Source organism: Mastacembelus armatus, chromosome 6, assembly GCF_900324485.2.
Source record: "Mastacembelus armatus chromosome 6, fMasArm1.2, whole genome shotgun sequence".
NCBI classification, from domain to species: Eukaryota; Metazoa; Chordata; class Actinopteri; order Synbranchiformes; family Mastacembelidae; genus Mastacembelus; species Mastacembelus armatus.
The window spans coordinates 22715812-22737202 of NC_046638.1; the positions used below are offsets into that span (position 1 = coordinate 22715812).

The 21391-nt window shown below is 41.0% G+C and overlaps 1 protein-coding gene across 1 annotated transcript in view; it reads right to left on the minus strand.

The window, feature by feature from the left end:
* Nucleotides 1-21391, minus strand: part of itpr2 (inositol 1,4,5-trisphosphate receptor, type 2) — a 50141-nt gene that overhangs the window by 5144 nt on the left and 23606 nt on the right. Inside the window, exons 38-55 of the mRNA XM_026310382.2 lie at nucleotides 13620-13740; nucleotides 13232-13419; nucleotides 12957-13137; nucleotides 11964-12217; nucleotides 11673-11873; nucleotides 11470-11580; nucleotides 10999-11094; nucleotides 10759-10878; nucleotides 9667-9801; nucleotides 9347-9539; nucleotides 9074-9199; nucleotides 7089-7264; nucleotides 6840-7004; nucleotides 6549-6732; nucleotides 5365-5451; nucleotides 4164-4285; nucleotides 3875-4040; nucleotides 3605-3765 (exon numbers count right to left, since the gene is read on the minus strand). Coding sequence (XP_026166167.1) covers nucleotides 3605-3765; nucleotides 3875-4040; nucleotides 4164-4285; nucleotides 5365-5451; nucleotides 6549-6732; nucleotides 6840-7004; nucleotides 7089-7264; nucleotides 9074-9199; nucleotides 9347-9539; nucleotides 9667-9801; nucleotides 10759-10878; nucleotides 10999-11094; nucleotides 11470-11580; nucleotides 11673-11873; nucleotides 11964-12217; nucleotides 12957-13137; nucleotides 13232-13419; nucleotides 13620-13740 — 2787 coding nt within the window. The remainder of the gene's footprint in view (nucleotides 1-3604; nucleotides 3766-3874; nucleotides 4041-4163; nucleotides 4286-5364; nucleotides 5452-6548; nucleotides 6733-6839; nucleotides 7005-7088; nucleotides 7265-9073; nucleotides 9200-9346; nucleotides 9540-9666; nucleotides 9802-10758; nucleotides 10879-10998; nucleotides 11095-11469; nucleotides 11581-11672; nucleotides 11874-11963; nucleotides 12218-12956; nucleotides 13138-13231; nucleotides 13420-13619; nucleotides 13741-21391) is intronic.

The window sequence follows — 21391 nt, forward strand, 5'->3', positions numbered from 1 at the left end:
GTGTGAATGAGTCAGGCTTTAGTGGTGCTCCACTGATCTATTTAAACACCTCAGCAAGCATGAATTTACAGACATTCATGCACTCTGCTACCGTCACCGTTCGCTGGTGTGTTACACTAAGCACATGCACATCCTGTACTCAGCTATGCAGAAAGCTACAACAGAAACCAGTAAAAGCCAAATGTGTCCTTTTAAGAGACCATGGCAACAACCCCAGATTTTACCTACATCAGAGACCACAGGCAAATTTAAGCACGGATGAAAAGTTAGTGCTCCCATTGCAGTCACCATTAAACTAGTTATACTACTGGTTTTAATTTACAACTATTACAGTGGTGTGAAAAAGTGTTGGCCCCCTTCCTGATTTCTTATTTTTTTGCATGTTTGTCACACTTTAATGTTTCAGATCATCAAACAAATTTAAATATTAGTCAAAGATAACAAGTAAACACAGACTCATTGCAAGTTATCTCAAACGCTTGATTGCAGTTGTTGCTGCTAAGGGTGGCCCGACCAGTTATTAGGTTTAGGGGGCAAACACTTTTTCACACAGGGCCATGTAGTTTTGGATTTTGTTTTCCTTTAATAATAAAAACCTTCATTTAAAAACTGCATGATGTGTTTACTTGTGTTATCGTTGACTAATATTTAAATTTGTTTGATGAGCTGAAACATTAAAGTGTGACATGCAAAAAAATAAGAAATCATACCACTGTATGTTATTACTATTATTAGATTAGCCACTAAACGCCACCCTGTGACAATAATATAATAATATACTTTGATACGTTATTGTAATAGGGTCTGGATATTCTCACCACATCTTAAGAAAAACCCAACATTTAATTAAAATCCCATAAACATCACTGTGGCACTAGTGCGTTGAACTGTGTCCACAGTAATATACATTCTTTATCTTACACACTGCGCTGCACTTTGGGCAGGAATTTAAACTAAAAGTGGTGGAGATCCAGCTGTTGAGAGATGCAGCTGTACAATGCTTGTAATCAACAACCACAAAGACAAAGAACAGTGTCAAGAGATACAGTGACACAGTGCACACAGACAGCGTACCAGACGACCCTGCAGATAGTAACCCTTACCACAGTTACCAGACACACACACACACACACACACAAACCAACAAGTTCTCCAGCTGAGCATTGTTTTAAAGAACCACAGTCGTAGCATATCTCATAAAGTGAAATCTGACCTCTGCACAATCTGTACATCACTACACCCTCATTTTATGTTCTTCTGTTGCTGCTTTTCCTACTGATAGGATATGTGTGTGTTGTAAATGAAGGTTCATGACAGTGACTTTGTGTATGTGTGTGTGTGTGGGGGGGAGAGAGAGAGAGAGAGAGAGAGAGAGAGAGAGAGAGAGAGAGAGAGGGACAGGACAGCACGTGCCAGGCAGGCCTGAGCTATTAGCAGGCCACTTCATATGGGTTATGTAACAGCGTTGCGGCTGCTGCAGTACCTGCTAGGCCTGTAGTCTCTGTCATAATTTCACACACAAACACCCGCACAATGATTAACCAAGCACGACACACCAGCAGAACAGACACTCATGATGTGCAACATGATCCTACTCTTCTGCTCTTTCCTCCCCAAACACTTGCACACATTATGAGAATCAGGGTCTGTGTGTCTTCCAAAAAACCCAGTGGAGTTTCACAGCTTAGCAAAGAGGCCTTTTTTTTAAAAAAAAAAAAGTGAGAGTATCATGTCCTGCCATCCTAAAACTTGCTTTATGAGTTAAGGTTATGGTTGGTGGGACTACACATTTAGTTGTGAGATGGTTGAGTTTAGGCTAAGGAATGTACAGTATTATGCCAATGAATGCCCTCATAAAGATAGAAGTACAAACAGTTTTCCTTCAATTGACTTACAGTCTGTGAGCTTCATGTTGACTTGTCCCCAAAGATGCACTACAGTAGATTACAACAAAGGCGGGGCTTAAACAGTAGAGCCCTGAACTGCAGACCCTACTCTGTGTCGGTGTATAGAGGACAGACAGAGTAGGCCGCTGCACAAATCAACATCATGGACTCGCTTACTTTAGAATTCAGCTGGATTTCTGTGTGCAGGTTAAGGTGTTGTTTAAAGGGCTAACAGGAAAGGTAGTATTACACTTCCATTAAAAATGTCCAGTTTCATCTTTTGTCCTATTGTTTTTTCTGTATTGGAACCTTTACCTGTGACTTGGGATTGGCTGGCTAACCAATCAGAGACAGATTAGGGATGTTTTACACCACTTTAAATTATTTATTTTTTATCATTTCTGCCAGGTGCCTTTGTTTTGTCATTATTATCCTGCATATGTTGTTTGCACTCCATACAAATTTCAAAAATAAATGCCCAACTGGTTGCTGTATATATGAGCTGCATATAAACATTTATAGTCCATCCATATTTTAAGTTTTTTTAATACTCATTTAAATCTTCCTTGAACACAGTGGCAACAACCTGTTGATTGCACAACAGCCCCTCTATTCTGTTTAACACTGTTGTTTAAGAGACTCAGAGAAGATTGTATTTTGAAGACATAAGTACTACATGAAGAAACAAAATGAGGACATAACAAGTGGTTTTAGTCTGTCGCCCTCCTGCGTGTTTCTGCTGTGCAGCATATTAGGAGGTGTTAATAAAAATTCCTGACTCACCATTACCTCATCACGCAGCAATACCTTGGCCTGGCATCAGAGAACAGACCTGTTAGAAGACCTGCTGACGCATATTAATTCAATGTCTGTCACCTGTTTGTTATGCTAATTCTTCATTATAATGCAACCATTCTTACACCCATCACGGCCGAATGTTAATCACAAAATGTGCCATTGTGCTCCAAGGCTTCATTTGAATCCATTAACCTAACGGCAACACCTTTAGTTGCCCTTACATCCTTCAACTTCTTGTCTGTGTGCCAGTGCAGCAAGTTGGTGCATTGATGATAATGGAGCTGGACTAAGCTTAATTACTATTTAACCACGCTGTGTCCCAGCAGGTTAGGCGCTCAGCATAGTGAAGACTACCTGAGCACAGAAACCTATCCCCTCTCCAGCAGTGAGAGGGAAGAAGAATAATTTGGGATGCTTTGCACAGGCCTGGAGACCCAGTCTCATTTTTCAATTGCTCATCTGTTGTAGAGGCCCAAGCTTCTCTAGGACAAGTCTTCTGACTAAGAAAGGCTAAGACTACAACACTGGACCTGTGCGCCGATTGGTGAGGTTCTCCTGCAAAATATGAATTAGGATGTGAAATGACTGTGTTTGATGGTCCATATGTTCTGGGAATAATAAACCAAATGGGCGTGTTTTATGTGCATATTAAAAACGGTGCAGTACAGTCTCAAATTCCCGAACATTATGTTGCTGAATAATTTGCAAAATCAAAATAAAAGCACTTCATTGTAACCTAATCTACAGTATTTTGATGACAGAGCTGTTTGTGTGTTGCACAGTTTAAGGTGGTTTAAATTGCATTACGGAGGTAGTGTGTGACTATTTCCTGAGTGTGTGACTATTTCCTGAGTGTGACTATTTCCTGAGTGTGTGACTATTTCCTGAGTGTGTGTCTTTTGTACATTTGGTTTACTGACCGCTATCATCTGAGCCACGTAGCTCTCAGGGCCGGTGTATTCGGTTGGATCCTTCACCCTCACCAGAACCAGAAAATAAAGGTAGTGCCACATGTTGTGTTCAGATTTAATGTGTTCCTCAAAGGACACTGTCTTGTTGTCAAATTTGTCCCTTTCCAACCCTGCAAGATATTAGGAATTATTAATAATGATAATAATAATATTAATGCAGTTCTGTGAGTTTGCAGACATTTGTGCACAGTATCCCGTGGCCCACACAGCTATACGCACCACAGATGAAACAGGTGGTTTTCAGGATCTCCTCCTTCCTTTGTTTCTCACTTCTCAAGTCAGCAAAGGTGTCAATGATAACACCAAAGATGAGATTGAGAACGATGATGATGACGACAAAGAAGAACAGAAGGTCATAAACTACTCGGGCAGCAAACAGAGGCTCCTGGATGGTCCGGTTGCAGGTAAAGTAAAGAAAATGCCATTTATGTATAATCCAAGCTAATACAAACAGATACAAAGTAGGAAAAAAAAAACAATTAATTTGTTAAATAAGGGTTTTTCTTACCTGTTTAGAGGGTCTCCTGAGAATGTCTCCCACTCCTCCTCCATTACGTAGTCCCTGGTTCAACACTGTGATTATACACATGAGCAGAGTGTCGCACACCCGCTCGATCTCATCCTCATCATCTATGACAACACGCACACACACACACACACACAGAACAATGTGTGAGATGACAATTGCACAGTCAAAAAAAGTCATTAAGACGAAAAAATATTAAGACAAAAAACACAGGAACAAAGATGACAGGATTAAATAGGCAGATGTCACAGCTCAATATCTAATTTGTTAAATTGGTATTTAAAAGGTCCCAAATTATTTAAGACTGGGCTGATGGAAATAAAAACCCCATGGATTTAGCCATTTTATTTTTCTTAACAGTAACATAACAAGTTAATTACAACACACCATTAAAATTTGATTTATACAACTTATTACCACAACATCTGATTTCATTTTGGTATCTTTAATTTGAACTGAACAAAACTGAATTAAATTAAATTAAAATAGCGCCAACAAACTAAGAAAACTCAAGTCCAGATTCTGAAAAAAGAAAAACTAATTATTCAAATAGAGTCTGACCTAATAAAAAAAAATATATCACCCAGCTGACTTTCATAACTGGAAACACCTTTTCTTGGAAATGCTGTGACTAAAGATCAAATGGATATTTTCACCTCTTTTGCCTCCTCAAATGTGAAGATAAAACATAAAAGCTAATGAATGACAGCACTGTAACCTCTAAAGAAATGTAAACACGTTGTTTATGTCATGTATAGAAACCTACATATTCTGTAAATAGGAAATGGCATGCACAGCATGTCTGCTGAGGGAAAAGAGGAGGTGAGGCATGTGAATGGGATCACGTGTGTGCCCCTATAGTGCAGGTGATCCATGGAGACGCAGGAGAACAAACAGGAGTGTGAGTCACCCCTCTGCCTCATCAAATGTCTTTGTGTGCACACTGCTCAGTGCGTATACGAAAGTGTGTGCAACAGTGTGTATGTGAGCAACCTTTCAGGAACTGACTAGTGCCACAAAGGTCACAGACACCCCGGTAAAAGCATCAAATCTTAAAATTTGTCACCTCAACAGTGAATTTCATAACGAGCGTGCAATAGCAAGATAAAAAGTAAAAAAATAATAATGAAAAAAAAAAAAAAACACATTTACATAAAGCTCTGGATGTAATCAGAAAGCTTACCAGGCACAACTTTGGGTAATGAAATAGAGCAGCTATCTTTCACACATGAGTCAGAAAGTCCAGTGTTACTCAGTAAATCCCTTTTTCCTACAAAGACAAAAGGACAAAAAAAAAGATTATGCAGTTGATTAATAATAAAAGCATTATGAACTCACAACTGAAAGAAGATGATTAATTTCTGTTCTGACATTAAAACGTCCCGCTAATTCTCATCACAGCAGTAAAACCAGCAAGAAAGATATAGTCAGACATTATGTAAAGTGAAGCAGCAGCTGCTGGGTGGGTGGTGAAGTGTTGCTGAAAAAACCTCTACAAATCATTTGCACATCGGCAAAGCCTTGCGCAGCAGAGGAGCTATACTTAAGTGTGATCAGCTCAGGCAGACAGGCAGAAAGAGACCTGGTTGGAGTGTCAACAACAGGGCCTTCCTTCCTGACAGGCTGGAGGACAGAGTGCAGGATGGGGAGAGAAGAGAAGAGAAGAAGAATAAAAAGTAGCAGAAGAAGAGTGGAGGAGACAGGAGGGTAAAGGCAGGGCGCAGGGGTCGCAGCCCGGAGGCAGCAGCAGTGTAGACAGGATGCTCCTCAGCTTTGACGGAGCTCCATTTGGGCCTCAGCTCTTCCCTGAGCTAACAGACAGACAGGAGTGAACCCAGCTGGTTACATAACCCACCACTGCTCTGCTGTGTCTGCTGTGCTCTACTCAGCAAAACACAGGATGGCGCGGCCACCAGGTTATGCAACAGGTGCACATGTGCTAGCAGGTTGTCTCACTGACCGTTGTAGCGCTGTGCCGGAGCTCATTAACACACCCACACTCTCCAAAGTGTTTTCAAAACATGTGTCTGAGGAGGTATAGGCAGTATGCTGCACAGACTCTACAAGTTAAAATACAGTAACTAAAAATACGTTGCCATATTTCTGTCTGCAGAACATGACAAACATTGTTTTTCAAAGTACTTTAGGGACACTTAAACCTGAAATGCTACAGAGGTTCTACCTGGACTGCTTAGATCAGAAGAAACTGCAATTTTGAACGCTGGCACCAGGACACCCCTTAAATAACACACTTTGACCTTGCCAAGAAAAGGATCAAGGTACATCTCAGGCTACATCTACTTTACACTGGAGAAACTGATCAAGTCTGGTCATTGCAGTAAGGAATGCTTCAATCAGACTTCTTACCTGGTGCAGAGAGGTGGTCCACCTCCATGCGGAAGTCGTCCTTGAAGAACAGAAAGCCAATGATGGAGAAGAAGTAGACCAGAAAGATGGCCAGGACAGCTGTCAGAATAATTGAGCGGCCATTCCTTGTCACACTCTTTATCACGTTGAGCAGCGTCTCCTCCCGGATCACCAAGTCAAACAGCTGTGGAGGTGAAACAACATCAGAGCATTGATTTATTGTTCCTGCAAAATCTAAATGTTTGTGTCTGAAGTGCTGTCTCAATGCCAGGAAAGTGAAATGTTTCTTACCAAAAAGCTGTAGAAGAACTCATGCACAAAGAGGCCTAGGACACAGATGATGGCATAGCTCAAATGGTAGATGAAGAGCATGTCCATAACAACTGCTTTGTAGCCTCGAGTGAACGTCCCCTGGTTTCCCACAAAACTTACGAGGAAAATTAACTTGTTGAACAGCTGAAAGAGAAGAAAACAAGGCTTGGAGTTAAAAGAGTCAACAGTTTTGATGTATAACACTGGGTCAAATCTTCCTTTACGTACATTGATAGTACCCAACAATAAGAGAGCAGGACCAAGGCCCATTGTGTAGATAGCACGTAGAATAAGGGAGACCAAGAAGAACAGGAGGCCCGATGGCTTGGGTAAGACAGGAAGCAATGTAGTGAAGACCCCCAGCGCCACCCACAGCAAGATGTTCCAGAACGAAGACAAAATGCCTGGACAGAAAAGTAAAGCATCAATCAAGGTACCACACATCAATGCTCTGAAATGTTGTAGCATTTCTCAAATGAATTATTCATCTGAGCTGAGAGCTTAACTTAGAGCAACACAGTTAGAGGCAACACTTAAAAATGTCACACAGTGGTCCATGGGGACCGTCAGCTTCATTACTCAAAACTCTTCATCAGGTTGCACAGTAAATCACCACAGTGAAGCTCATGATCGTTCAGGAAACAGTGGGGTTCTGATGATTTAGTAATAATGGAGGCTTTCAGGAAAACACCTGTGTAAGCTAAAAGAACCACAGATACAGTACGTTCACTTTTTAACGAGGCTTAAACCATTTGATCACTCCAAGACACAGCAAAAAAAAAAAATGTATAAGATGTTTCAAGAATCTCAATCACATATCAGGACGTGCAACAGCAACATCGATGTGACTCATTTAACATAATCTGAAAACAGTCTCATTACATTGCAGATGTGGTGAACGTCATTTAAAGGAGAACAGAGTCCACGCCCACGTGTTACCTGCAAACCTGACTGTTTAGACTGCAGCCTGAAGATGACAACAGTGATCTTAACATACAGCACCGGCAAAATGATGAAAGTCGAAGCTGTCCCACCTCAGTAGGTGTAACTGGATGGTGAGAGAAATCAATCAAGCACATTTTGATCAGCTACACTCTTATATTGTCCAGTCAGTCCAATAAGACTCACAGAGAAAACAACTGAAAACACCTGTGCGGATGGACCAAGGGTGTGTATGACCTTTACATTAATGCAACCTCGTGTGACCTGGGACACACCTTCGTATTTTCGGTTGCAAACAAGATAAAACAAGTGGTCAGAGTAGGAAAATCAAAGGTGGTACTAATAACAGTAACACTGGTTTCAAGAAAACGAGGCAGCTCAACATAATTATTGAATCAATATTAACACATTCTGTGTTTGCTCGTGTGACATAGGCTTTTATTGAACTCTTCAACCTCTGATACACGCAAATAGAAAATGTTGGGGAAAGTGTGATTTCAGAGTTTTAAAAGACAGTACACTTTAAATTATTTATTGCAGAGACTTGTAATTAGTTTTGGCCACAGAAAACTGCTGTCATTTATTGGATTTATTTTAACTAGTTTGACAAAAAAACAGCTATTTTTATAAAACAAATTGTCGAAATATCATCATCCAGTGCAAATAGTGATGTAGAAAACTACCATAAAACACTGTATAGCTGCTTTAATATCAAGTGACCTAAAGTTATTGCAGATGAGGAGGGACTGGGCATGTTTAATCGATTAATTACCTGTATCTCTACAATTAGAGCTGGGCTGTGGACAGAAAAAAGGAATTTTCTGTTTGTGAAACTGTTCTGGCTAGTTCAGATTTCCCTTCATTAAACATTTCTGTTGACTTGAGTTTGCATCTAAATTAAAGTGTTTAATTTGTGTGAGTTTAATTTAATGTTAACTCTATTGCCTGCTCATACTATGACCCAACAAACATCCTTGTGCAATGCATAAGACGGGTCATATTGATTTTGTTTCACTTGCTACTATTGATTATTAGATGGTAAATATATCTCAGTTTAATTGGAATTTAAATGTGCTGTAGATTTACATGTCACATCTAGAGTACATTTCTGGAAAACATCTAAAAAGTTTGATACAGATCAACATAGTAAATTTTGCCCCTTGACCACTAATTGCTAACCACAAAGTCTTAAGCCAGTTATCATTAAACATCATACAGACCATTTGTAGCTGTAAAGAAAAAAAAAAAAAAAAAAAAAAAAAAAAAATTACCCTCATCTCCATCATCCCCAAATGGGTAGAATACAGCCACAGCAATGTTGAGCAGGCAGGCCAGGTAGAAAGAGATGCTCCCCCAAAGCGAAATATGACGTGAAAACCAGAACAGAGCCTTATTTTCTGCACACACAAAAAAAGAAAGCATAAAGTAATAAAGCATAAAAGGACACAAATGCATAAAAGCACTGCAGGGTTTACAATTTATTCTGGAAATAATATTAACCATCGTTATCTCACATGCACTGGATTCAGAAAAGACAGACTTACTGCGGATCTTCTTCTGCCACCTCATCTCATTGTAAAGGTTGTCAAACTGTTGGAAGAAGTCATTGACCTTGCTGCCCTGGTCATCTCTCTCGGTGGTGGTGAACACACGCACCTTGGACTCTTCAGTGAGATACTCACAGATGTTAGGCACTGGAAAAACGATCTGCTCCATGGTGCGGTCATGACGCACAATCTGGCAAATAGATATAAAGTTAATCATCAGTCCAGTTTTATAGGTTATAGGGTTTTTATAGATGTATAGGGATTATTATAAATGTGTTAGAAATTTAGAGGCTAAATGGATGAAATGATGATTTTACCTCTATCTGAGCTGTGTGATTGGCGTAGTAATGAAGGGCGTCATCCTTCTCATTGTCATGGTCCACACCCGACCCCAGCCCCAACCCTGAGCCTGGCCTCAGACTCTGCTGCAGGATCTTATTGTGTCGGGCCAGCTAGGATCCAAAAACAAAATCAGTAATTAATTTCATTTTCAGTTTTTTGTACATGGAACAAGAAAACCTGTTTCATTGTGTACCTGGATGGAAGATCACAAAACTCTAAATGATGAAAATAACGATAATGTGAATAACTCTAAGGGATAATTTCTTCTGTTATTCCGCCTGTGTTTCCCAAACTGACTTACAACACAACTATCTTGTGACATGAACACATCTTCATGGGAGTAAAGTAGATAATGAAACCTGACATAACACAAGATAAACAAAAAGGATCTGAAACTCATCTGGTTAAGGTGATTTCTACTGACATTACACTCCAAAGAAATAATATGAAGAAAACTGTGACATGTCCAGGTTTCCACTTCCCAGGTTCATGTATCTTCTGTTCAGAGATAACTGATGCTTAAGAAATGTAGCAACTGTGTGTGTGTGTGTGTGTGTGTGTGTGTGTGTGTGTTTTCATTTTCTAAGCTTAAAAAAAAACAGCAGCAAGAGTCAAAAAATACTTTCATTGTCATGATGAAACTAGTCTGGAAGGTTAGACCAAAATACCCCGTCTGACACTTGTCTCTAAAGAAGCAGAAGTGAAAACTCACTAGACTCGACCTGCCCTCTTCAACTGACACACACTAAAGAAAGTCCGACACAAGATGCACATACACATGTGCAGGACAACTAGTTTATCAGTGGCACGACACACATCTCATTTCTTTACTGTTAATACCCTGGAGAAGTAGTAAACCAAATTTGCTTAATAGTGCAGTGACTACTGTACATGCTTCAGTGAACATCTGCAGCCCACCTGTCTGCAGGACCAGTGCCTCATTCCAGCATGCGCACGCACACACGCACACACCTTCCTGCAGTAGATGGCCCAGAAGTCAGCAGAGGGTCAGACAGAGAGAAAAAGCTTTAGTCACAGACAAAAACAACCTGGGGCTTTTTTATTACCTGGTGGGCCAGGATGTAAATGTTGTGTCCAACATCTCTGGGCTTGATCTGTTCTCCACCATTGTCCCCATCCTCATCACCCTCAAGATACTGTGAATAAGCTTCCTTCATTACATCCACCTGAAGCACAAAAGTTATGAAAGTTTCTTCAGGTGCACTCAGCTGAAAGCAGACTTCACACATGTAGATCAGATATGATATATTTAGATCCGTATGCAGTACATGCTTACACACACTTACCAGTTCATTGGGTCTCATCTTGTAGAGAATTTTCTCCGCGTTCTCACTGTCATGACGGCTCTCCATGATAGCCAATAAGAGCTTAGAGGCATTATCCTACAACACAAGGCCCCATCAGTGAGCTTTAACATTTTGATCAACTACAAAGGTTGTGATTTAGAAACATATGACTAGACAGATTTATTTTTAAATCTTTTTGAATCTTGTAATTTTATTCATGAGTTGTAAGATACAACAGCTAGATACAAGTTGTAGTGAAGAACCACAGGGACAAAAGTAGGTGCACTATTTTCTTATTTACAGTATGTATATATCCACAATGCTATTTATCTGTTACAAACACCGAGGAATTGGTAAAACTACCTGCCTTTATTTTGTTCCCAGTATAATAGACAGTGATTAATGTATTTCTACAGTGTAGTAATTGGCTGCTCATATCTCTGTGGCCTCTCACAGACACCTGTGGCTCACCTTGAGCTGCAGCACCAGGTCCAATCGATTCTTCCCCAGGGGGTTGATGGAGTTGACAATCAGCGCTATAATAATGTCAATGCCATTTGACTCATGCTTGGCTATACAAGTCTGGAAAAATAAGTGTCAAGTCATATTAGAAAAAAACCCCAACTATACAGTAAACCTTCTGTTGATTCTGAACTAACCAATCCAACCCATACCTGATTTTCATGGCAGGGACCCTGGCAGTATTCTGTAATGGTTTCCAGGGTCTGAAGAACCAAATCCACATTACTCTCATTTATGTAAAGGCCCAGCAGCCCAAGTCCTCCAGTGGTACTGCCACAAATACAGTCCAAGAACTGAAGAGTCTCACACACCAGATTGTAGTTAGTCTTATTGTTCTGGTTACGCAGAAAGTTCTGTATTGGGAGCAGAAAAAACAGTCAGTCAGTCAGTTGAAGATGGACTTTAAAGTTCTTATACTCTCAATTACAAAAAGGTGAGAGTACCTGCAGCTCTGAATTGTGGTTCTCACACAGCAGCTGTAGGTATCGAAGGATGGGTTTCATGATGGTGATCGCTGGGCTCATCTGAATTTCTTCTAAAGTCTCCTCGGTCCCGATTGTGTCATTGTTCTGGTCCAGGCCCTCAAGGTCGGGTTCCATTTCCTTTCTGAAGGCAAAGAAGGCCCTGGAGGTCAGTGAGGAGGCCTCCTTCAGCTGCCCTCGCATGTCCTCCCTCATATGAATCCCCGATTCTTTCCCTACAGCAAAGCAAGCAGAGAGGAGCAGACCAGCACAATTCACTTTTTATGATCGAACAGGGGTATGGGAGAAACATAGGTCTATGGAAGTGAACAGAGTTGAACAAATTTGCCTAAAACAGGCAGAAAGTTATTCTTTTTCAAATACTGATCAATGGCAGCCTACACCATGGCATTATAGACATATTAATATAAATTAAATTCAGAGACCCCTTCAAAAAGTGAGGGTCTGCAGCATGTAAGCACCAGATCTTGATACAATGGTCTTTTGATCGGCTTGTGATGTGAGCCGTCACACGGCCTCTCCACATGTGACTGCAGGAACTGGGAACAACAGCCTGCATAGAGGTCAGCACAGCATCAAAGATTTCTGTGCCGCTATTGTTGAAAGTGCAGGCCGAGCTGAACTCCAGGACCACACATACTGTAAATGTATTACGGTGCTCAAGTGTATGTTTGAGCCCATTTTATGGCTTCTCACTCATACCAGGCCTGTTTCTATGGAAATGCTCAGGACATGACCTCTGTGACTCAGTCTGTCACTTTTAAACACTAAGGCACCTTTGTCATCATTATCCACTGGGTTCACTTTAAATAAACCTGACTTAAGCTGAGGTTTCACAAATGAAGACAGGTGACAAATGTTTTCAAGCCACACTCGGGACTAAAGTCAAAGCCATGGTGTGTTGGGTATAATTTAAGTAAATGCAGGTTAAAATGCATCATTACTTCACTGTACCTTTTTTAAACCTGATGTTACCGATGTCAGAGTCATCATCCCTTTTTCTGCAGCTGAGCTCAAACATGTTAACAGACACTGTAGCTCTGATCTCTTGCTGGGCCAAACGCATGCGGTCATAGAAAACTTTGAAGAACTTCTCGGACTTCTTCTGCTTGGACAGCTGGTTGTAGAAGGAGTTCTGGACACGAGGCACAGTAGTGATGAGCAATGTGTTGTTGGTTTAGTCTATAAATTTGGAAGGAAGTAAAGACCTGAGATCTGTGCTGCCCCACCTGTATCTGTGTATTTCCACCCTGGAGAAGGGCAATGCCCAGCAGGATGCTCTCCTCAAACACTCGGTCGTTTTTGGTGTTGACAATAAGGTCAATCACCAGTTCTGATGCTCCAACGTTGTCCAAGAGACACTGGATCTCCACGATACTGCTGCCGGGCTTGTCAGTGTCCAGCATAGGAGAACATCCTGCAGAGTTTGGATATGAACATTTAACAAAACTGTACACATGCCACAGCTGTGTGCTATGTATGTTTACACAGCATTTTAATGTCTGCCAGTGTTCGTCAAATAGAAGTCGAGCACTGTCACGTTAGCTGCTGTTATTGTTTCCTCCACAGCGAGTAGTTACGGTAGTGACTACTGGGTTTATTTGAGGCTCTCTATACCTCCAGATGATGGTTTGACAAAGCTGCCAGATGAGTTGCTTCCACTCCCGTGCTCTGACTTGGACAGAAGCTTTTGATTCCCAAAGTAGCGTGTGAGGAGAATCTTCCTTAACTCGTTTCCCTGTGGAGACAGAAATCATAACATTAAATCTGAGAGTGTAATAATCTCAAACTATGTGTGTAAATGTGTGATTTTAACACATTGGGGGGAAAAAAAACATATAGATAATGCTCAACTGAAGAAAACATTAACAAGTGTCCCATCCTGGACAATAGTCATGGTGAGGTGAATTCACTAGCATTAGATTTCATCTTCCAGCTAATGGAAATTATCAATCCATGATGCCTGGATTAGAGTGGTAACTTTTATCAAAGGAAAGAAGCATAAACAATGAACATGACAACAACAGTGTAACTACATCCATAACTGAGCATTTTCAATTGGCAGTCTAGATAGCCATCAAAACGATAAGATAAACAGATAATATCAAAGTTTACAACAACATAAACTTTTTTGTAGATGCAGCATGATTGCTTCACCTTACAACAGACAGTATGGGCATCTTGTCCCATCATATATAACATAAAACATTTTCATTAAGGACAACTTCACCAACTGTGACTGTAGAAGTTGTATCCAGGGAATGTACAAAGAACAGTAATGAAAAAAAAAAAATTAAAACACACACACACACACACACAGGTTTTATATGGTATTTCTGTGTGAGGAGGCTTTTGTATATGCCAGAAATAATGATTACACAATGTAGCTTCTAGCTATACATTTATTTAAGTACTGTGCTTATTTTTAATGTGTGTCTCTTGTGACATCTGACGCAGATGAGCAGAAAGGAGATGGAGATAATATCCCTGTGATAATATCATGGAGATAATATCCCTGTGATGTTTGTGTAATCAAAGTGCAAGAATGACTGACAGATGATCTGCGTTGTGCTTGTTGACAACTGTATAACAGGATGGAGCGATGGATCGAAGGATGGATGGACATCATAAAGAGCGTATGGACCCTAAAAATTGTTAGCATCAGTTTCTATGGCAACCAACCAACTAAAAATGGTCTTCTTTTGATGACACCTCACCACCGTCATTATTGATCAATGGAGCACAAGGAAGATGAATTAATGGATAAACAGATTGATTGAGGGGTGGAGCTAAAGGATGAATGGTCTGTAGGGAGCCACCTCTTGTTTCCATGGAAACATGTCAGTAGGACAACCAGCCTTTCCCTGAGATACTGTACAGGTGGTGGACAAAATAACAGAAATGCCTGAAAATACTACAGCACTAAATACAGCTTCATTATAAAGTGGTGATTCAGCTAATTGATCGTTTTTAGGCTGTGATGTTGTGAAGCAAAGGTCATGTTTTTATGACTAAAAAAAGTTTACAGTTTTAAACAGTCAGATAGGCAACAAACAGTTTTTGATGATTCTTCATTTATAAAATAACTCTGGGTTTCAATCAAAACAAGCAATCTGAAGACCCCAACATCGTGCTCATTTTTATAAGTTAAACAGTTTTATGATTTTTTGAAAATTTGAAGGCCTGATGAAATATAATAAACATACGTGTATAAGTCTCAGGTGATCCAGATTTCCTGTGTCTGGATACATTAATATAGATTTTGAACCTTCATTACATTACATAAGTTTGCAGGGTTTGTGACTGAGTCACCAGACAGTAATGTTCCTCTGCATGTTCCGTTATTGTGATTGTCACATCTCTGTTAAAGCTGACACATGCTGCTAATTGGTATTCAGGCATAATATGAGTAATTTCTGTAGCTGCTTTTGTAAGTGTTGTTTACGGCAGTTGTTGCTTACAGCCCATTTTGGTGCATTGCGAAAATCACAAAGTGTGAAGTGCCACAGGAAATGGCCTCTGCTAGGCACTGAGAGCAGAGAAACTGGCCACTATCTACGGTATATTTTCAACAATGCTCCAAACTGCACCCTACAAAAAAGACCACCAGCATTTATACAGTGAGAGATCAGACAAATGATGACCCTCCATGCCTGCGCAGGAAGGCCACCCAGGTACAGGTCCAGCTGAGGGGCCTCAAACTAAGTGCACTGATGAGCGAAGATGTGGAAGAGCACGTGTAGCCGATGTTCCCTGTGTCAGTAAATACTCCATCTCATCTGCAGTCAGCAGAGACACTTGTCTGCCTGCACTGTCTGGCTTAGCTCTCTCACAAACACACACACACACACACGCAGGCACACACGCAGGCACACACACACTTCTTGAACTGAAGGTGAGGATCCATTGAGCCAGGCTGTCTCATTTCCACACAGTTATGCACAGACACACATTCAGCACAACTACAAACTCAGCACTACACTCTATAAAGCAGAGCATCTCGATGCATGCTCTTTGACTGATTGCAGATTGAGTGTTTGAGTTTAACATTTCCCATTTTTTCAAAGAGGAACTGTTGGTGTTGCATTCCTCACAAATACCAGTGAAAGAAACACTCTTGTTGGGGGAAGTTGAATGGGGGTGGGGGTGACATGTTTTTGCACTTGTCTGCCTCCCTTGTAGGCGATGCAGTCTGTTGGCTTGGTCTGCAGAGAGAGAGAAGAGGTGAGCGGAGGCAGGATGGCTGTAGAGGAGAGTCAGCCCAGCCTGACTCATCTGCTTGCTGCTGCATTGACGAGAAAAACTCCAGTCAGGTGATGTAAGAGCCATGAGAAATAAAGAGAGATAGAAATAGAGGTAGAAGAACTAACAGAAGTAAGAGGAGGAGAAGGAGGAGGGGAACGTGTTGAGGGAGAGGGGGAGAGGAACAAACAAAACCTAGTGAGGAGCAGACAGCCATGGTGTTTTAAAATGTGCACCGGCACGCCACACTGCGGCTCTAGTGTCCAAGCCGGGGATGAGCTGCCGATCCCCACCGTCGGCATTCTCGCACCCTCTCATCTCCCCTCCCTCCTCCAGCCCCCTCGTAGCTCTGCTGTCTACAGATCTCTCAGACTCCAGAGAGATGCATGGGGAAAAAGACAAAGATGCAGCCTGCCCAGTGCTTCTTTACGAGGTCTGAAAAGTCACGCAGGCAGCTGAGGGCAGCAGCAAGACAGACAGTGTCAGGAATGGGCAGGGGAGACTCTCAACTGCTCAGGTCAGACAAGGTCAAATATAACACAGACTCAAGCCGCTAAGGAGAAAAATGTTACAACAGAAACCTGAGCGGACTCTTTTGTGTGCACTGATCAACAACACTGTGACACAGTACAAACAGTGTTTCACCACAGGCCATGGGAGAGATAAGCTGCATCCAAACATTTACCATCAGGACAACTTCAGTCAACATGTTTTGTTCAGTAAGGAATTTTAACCGGATCCTGCCAAAATAAAGATTATTCAGTTCATGGGCAGGTTAAAAATGTGTTGCCTTCCCAATGAAGAACAGTAGTAGTAGTTAGTGAGCTTGGAACTGGAGGGGAAATTAAAATCTTGTCATCGAAGCCTTGTGTAAAATAATACACATCCATATCAATGTGTTTTGCAAGCTTTCCTCTCTAAGGGAGGTCTTTCATTAATTGGATAAAGAAAATCAGGATACATATGGCCACATTATCATTATCATGCTGTTCATAAGTACAAACATGATGGGAATATGAAGTGAGAGAGCAAAGACAGAAGCATGTGGGGCTACAACTAACAGGGCTATAGCTAACACTGCGAACCCCATGAGCACACTGGGATCCTATTTTCTATTTTGGACTCTAAGATTGTCTTTTTTTTTTTTTTTTTTTTTTTTTTTAACCAATGCTGCAGAAGTTTTGCTTTGCAGTTTAAAAATACTTGATTTTAAGTATATTGCAGTATTTGTAGAGCCAGCTTCTTTAAAACAACTGAATTCTGTAATTACTCCTGACAGCACCAAATAGCTATTTAACAGTCTATAATGTACAAATGATATTCTAGGGGAGTTTCTTGGAAATACACACAACATAGAAAAATATAATCATAATTTTATGAGCAGTCACTAATTTATTTCCTAGAAAGAAATTCTCCATTTAAAAAAAAAAAGTGGTGTCTTTGACTCGTGACTTTAGGATTCCTTGAACTGGGGTGAGTAAACAGGAACTCTGCCTCTGTTAATTACATGGTGAATTATTGTTAAGGCACCTTAATGGGGAGCTGTGCTAAGCTATGATAAGTGATGCAGCTCAGTTAAGTTTGGGCTAGAGAGACAGAACTATTTTCTACTGCATTCGAACCCTCTTCCTTTCCTTGGTACGTGCATCTGATCAAATTCGGTAAGAGACATGCTCAGACCCACACACATCATGTGTCACCATTTACAATATTCTTAAGCTGCAATTACACCATACATCATATGCTTGTACTCAACAAACATGCACACCAGCAAAACAAATTAAGGAAACATGTGAAAGTAATTGGTGAGGTTGGTTCAGGAAAATACAAGACCAGCAGAGTAAACAAGTGTTCAGCACAAGGCCCACAGTCAACTGGCAGGTTCACTGTGGAAGTGGTACATGTGATTCACTAACATTGTTAAACTCTGATTTTGAAATACTGTTTTTTGAGCATGTATACAACATGGGGAAAAAAAAGAGAAATGCCTCACAAAAAGAGAGCCCTGCAGTAAAATGACATTTTGCTGAGGGCTCTGCTTTTAGCAGTGCTGGTGGCAGAATTGTAGGGATGGCAATGTCCACTACTTTGGTACACACTGACATATCTAATCACCTATTTGATGGATGACTATATAATTTAGCACAGATATTCATGGTCCCCAGAGGATGAACAGACCTCACTCTGGTGATCCCATGATTTTTCCTCTAGACCAACAGACCAAATTTGTCATAATGTTGTGAATAGCTCAGTAACTACTAGATGGAGAGATTTGCAAAATCTTGTTTGGCTATTAATGGTCGATTCCTTGACTTTTCATCTACTACATCTATGAGGTTGAGATCTGTGGTTTTCAGTGAAATGTTTCAAAAATTCAGTATTCAGTCAGTCAGAGGCTGGAAGATACCCTCACAGATGAGGCTGGTGTGGGACTAGACAGGAACTGGTATTTTCCACATTGACTGAATACGTCTGATCCTGGTAATTAACAGTGGGTAGTGGAAGAGTATTTGGAAAACAAGCAGGACAGTGGCCCTCAAGCAACATTGGGTGCCCACCCCTGTCTTATAGTCTCAACAACAAATACACAAAATCAGCTTCACCAAATTGTTTTGCACTGCAAAAATATTTATATTCTTATTTTCTGTCCATGAACATACAGTAAGTGACCGAACTTAACATGCAGTCAAATTTAAATAACATGCTGTGAACTGTGTCGAAACACTGTTCAAAATGACAATAAATCCCATTCATTTGGGCCCTCAGATGCATGAGGCCCTGAACCCAAGGTCCTTCACATCTAGTGAAAAATTGTATTTATTGTTTTTACGAGATGTCTATTTCCTTCATGTTTTTAAAAAAAATAAAGTTCAGCAGGCACCAGGCTCCTGCTCTGAGGGCATTTCAGTACAGGACACAAAGACCTACCATGCCCAGCCAGACCAGACAGAAAACATCATGTGCTAATCTCTTATCACCATGGAAACCAAACACAGTACTCAACAGATACAAACTCAGGTAGTGAAACATACATGATCAATAGATTTCCACACAAATTCTTCTTCTTCTTTGGTATTATATAAAAAGTTCACTTAACATGGTTCATGGTTCAACCACAGATTGGATTCTGGTCCCACTAGCCCCATCAGCAAACATACAAACTGGGAAAACCCTGCAGGATGAGCTCACACAGGGACAGCCAGCGTGGCACCGCATGCCTGTGAGTGTTTGCGTGTGTCTGAGTGAGGCTTTCCATCTACATGTGTGTGATGCATTGAGAGGGTGGTAATCTGTAAATCTGCTTTGCCACAGGCAGGTGGTGTGAAACTTGGCAGGAAAGCAAGGGAGGGAAAGAAAGATGGGAAGAGAAAGACAGAAAGTCATGAAGCATGTGAATGACAGGGATGAGTGTGAAAGAGAGGTAGGAAAGAGAAAGAGTGTGACTGTCTTCTATTACATAACTGTTGTTTTCAGTCCTCTGTAGACAAGGAGTCATGCTTACATGAACATACATATGACAGCACATTAGATCTATACACCTGCATGTATTCACAGAAATAACAAGTTATACACATGTAAAAATATTTAATTTCACCTCAAGTTGGTTTTGTGTTTGAGGAGGCAGATGTTTCTTGTGCCATCAAAAGACCAAAACCACCAATAAGTACTATCTCCTTCACGCAATAAAACATTAACTTAAAAACACTTGAATTAGACACACCTCTGCACTTTTGTGACATGTTCTTTCATTACAATGAATATGTGCACTGTACTTTATTTTGCATAAATCCTGCACATGCAGGTTTTTTCTGCTGTAAATATTCAGTAGCACCAAATATGCATAATTAAATAAAGTCCATCAAAGGCCATATTTTCTTTAGTTTGAGTAATGTTTGGCAAAAACTGCAGTTCAGCCCGTGCCTTAAGTATTGAGACAAATTGGACAACATGTTTAGAATATGCTGACACTATAAAAGAGAGGTCAAAAATCTGATTCAGAAATTAAGGGCTTGAGATGAGATGATATCAAAAATAAAATTATCATGGGATTTGTGCTAATTTCGGGCAAAGAAGTAATATTTGAATCTGGGGTCAGAATTCAGAATCAGTATGCATGAAGCATTACTTCAAGTTTTCTTTGCTTAAACACACTCCCTCACCCAAGACATCTTGAGGACAAGTGGGAGTGCAAACATTTATAATGCTCTGTTATCTGACAGCCAAAACAAGTATGAGTATGAGCCAGAGCGTTTCGGTACTGGGACTACTGCAGATCTTCCCCTCGCTTCCCGATCATTGTTCCTGCCATGACCCAGGCAAACAGACCTGGGCTGGACTAGACAAAATAATTATTAAATGATGATTTTTGAGGGGATGATTCATGCAGGTAGACAGAATATGATAGACAAAGCATGGAGGGGGCGAATGAGGAAGAGTGGACAAAAGAATGAGCGTAAGGAGGGAGGGAAAGAGGGAGAACGTGATGGTCCACGTGACGCTGGCTCAGCCACTGCAGGCTGTTACGTAAGCGCACCCCCTGCCCTGTCTCCTCATGGACTGAGCAGACTCTGCTTCTCTCCAATCCTGCAGCCGCTGCCCACTTTTTTTTCCCTTCTGCTCACATGGCTCCTCACATGGCTGCCTCTCTCCCTCCATCTCTTTCTCTCACTCTCCTCCACCCACTCATTGCACCCCAGGGGAGCCACCAACCTCTGCTATGCTGTCACTCTGTCTCCCTCTCCTTCTGTTTTTGTCTGTCTGCCTCTCCCTCTCTCATTATTTCCATCAATCGTTTTCTCTCTCACTCTCTCTCCTGTGCAGTGAGGCTGCAGCTCCCCGCTCAGGGCTACAGGGATATGACAAAGAGAGGCCACAAATACATGCTCAAGCACACTCATACACACCTACACAAACTGACATTTCACAAATCGTTACCACACTGTCTGGCTTTTCGAATGCGCTGAGCTGCTTTTAAAAAGTGGCTCTTTTTCCACTTTGAATTCCTCTGATCTTCTTCCACACAACTGGTGAATCATCTGCCTTTCGAAAAACAGCTTGGCTGACTGACACAAGAGAAAACACAAATAAGGAAACAAAACTCTGACTCCTCAAGCAGCTGTAAGTGAGACTAACTGGCATGTACTATA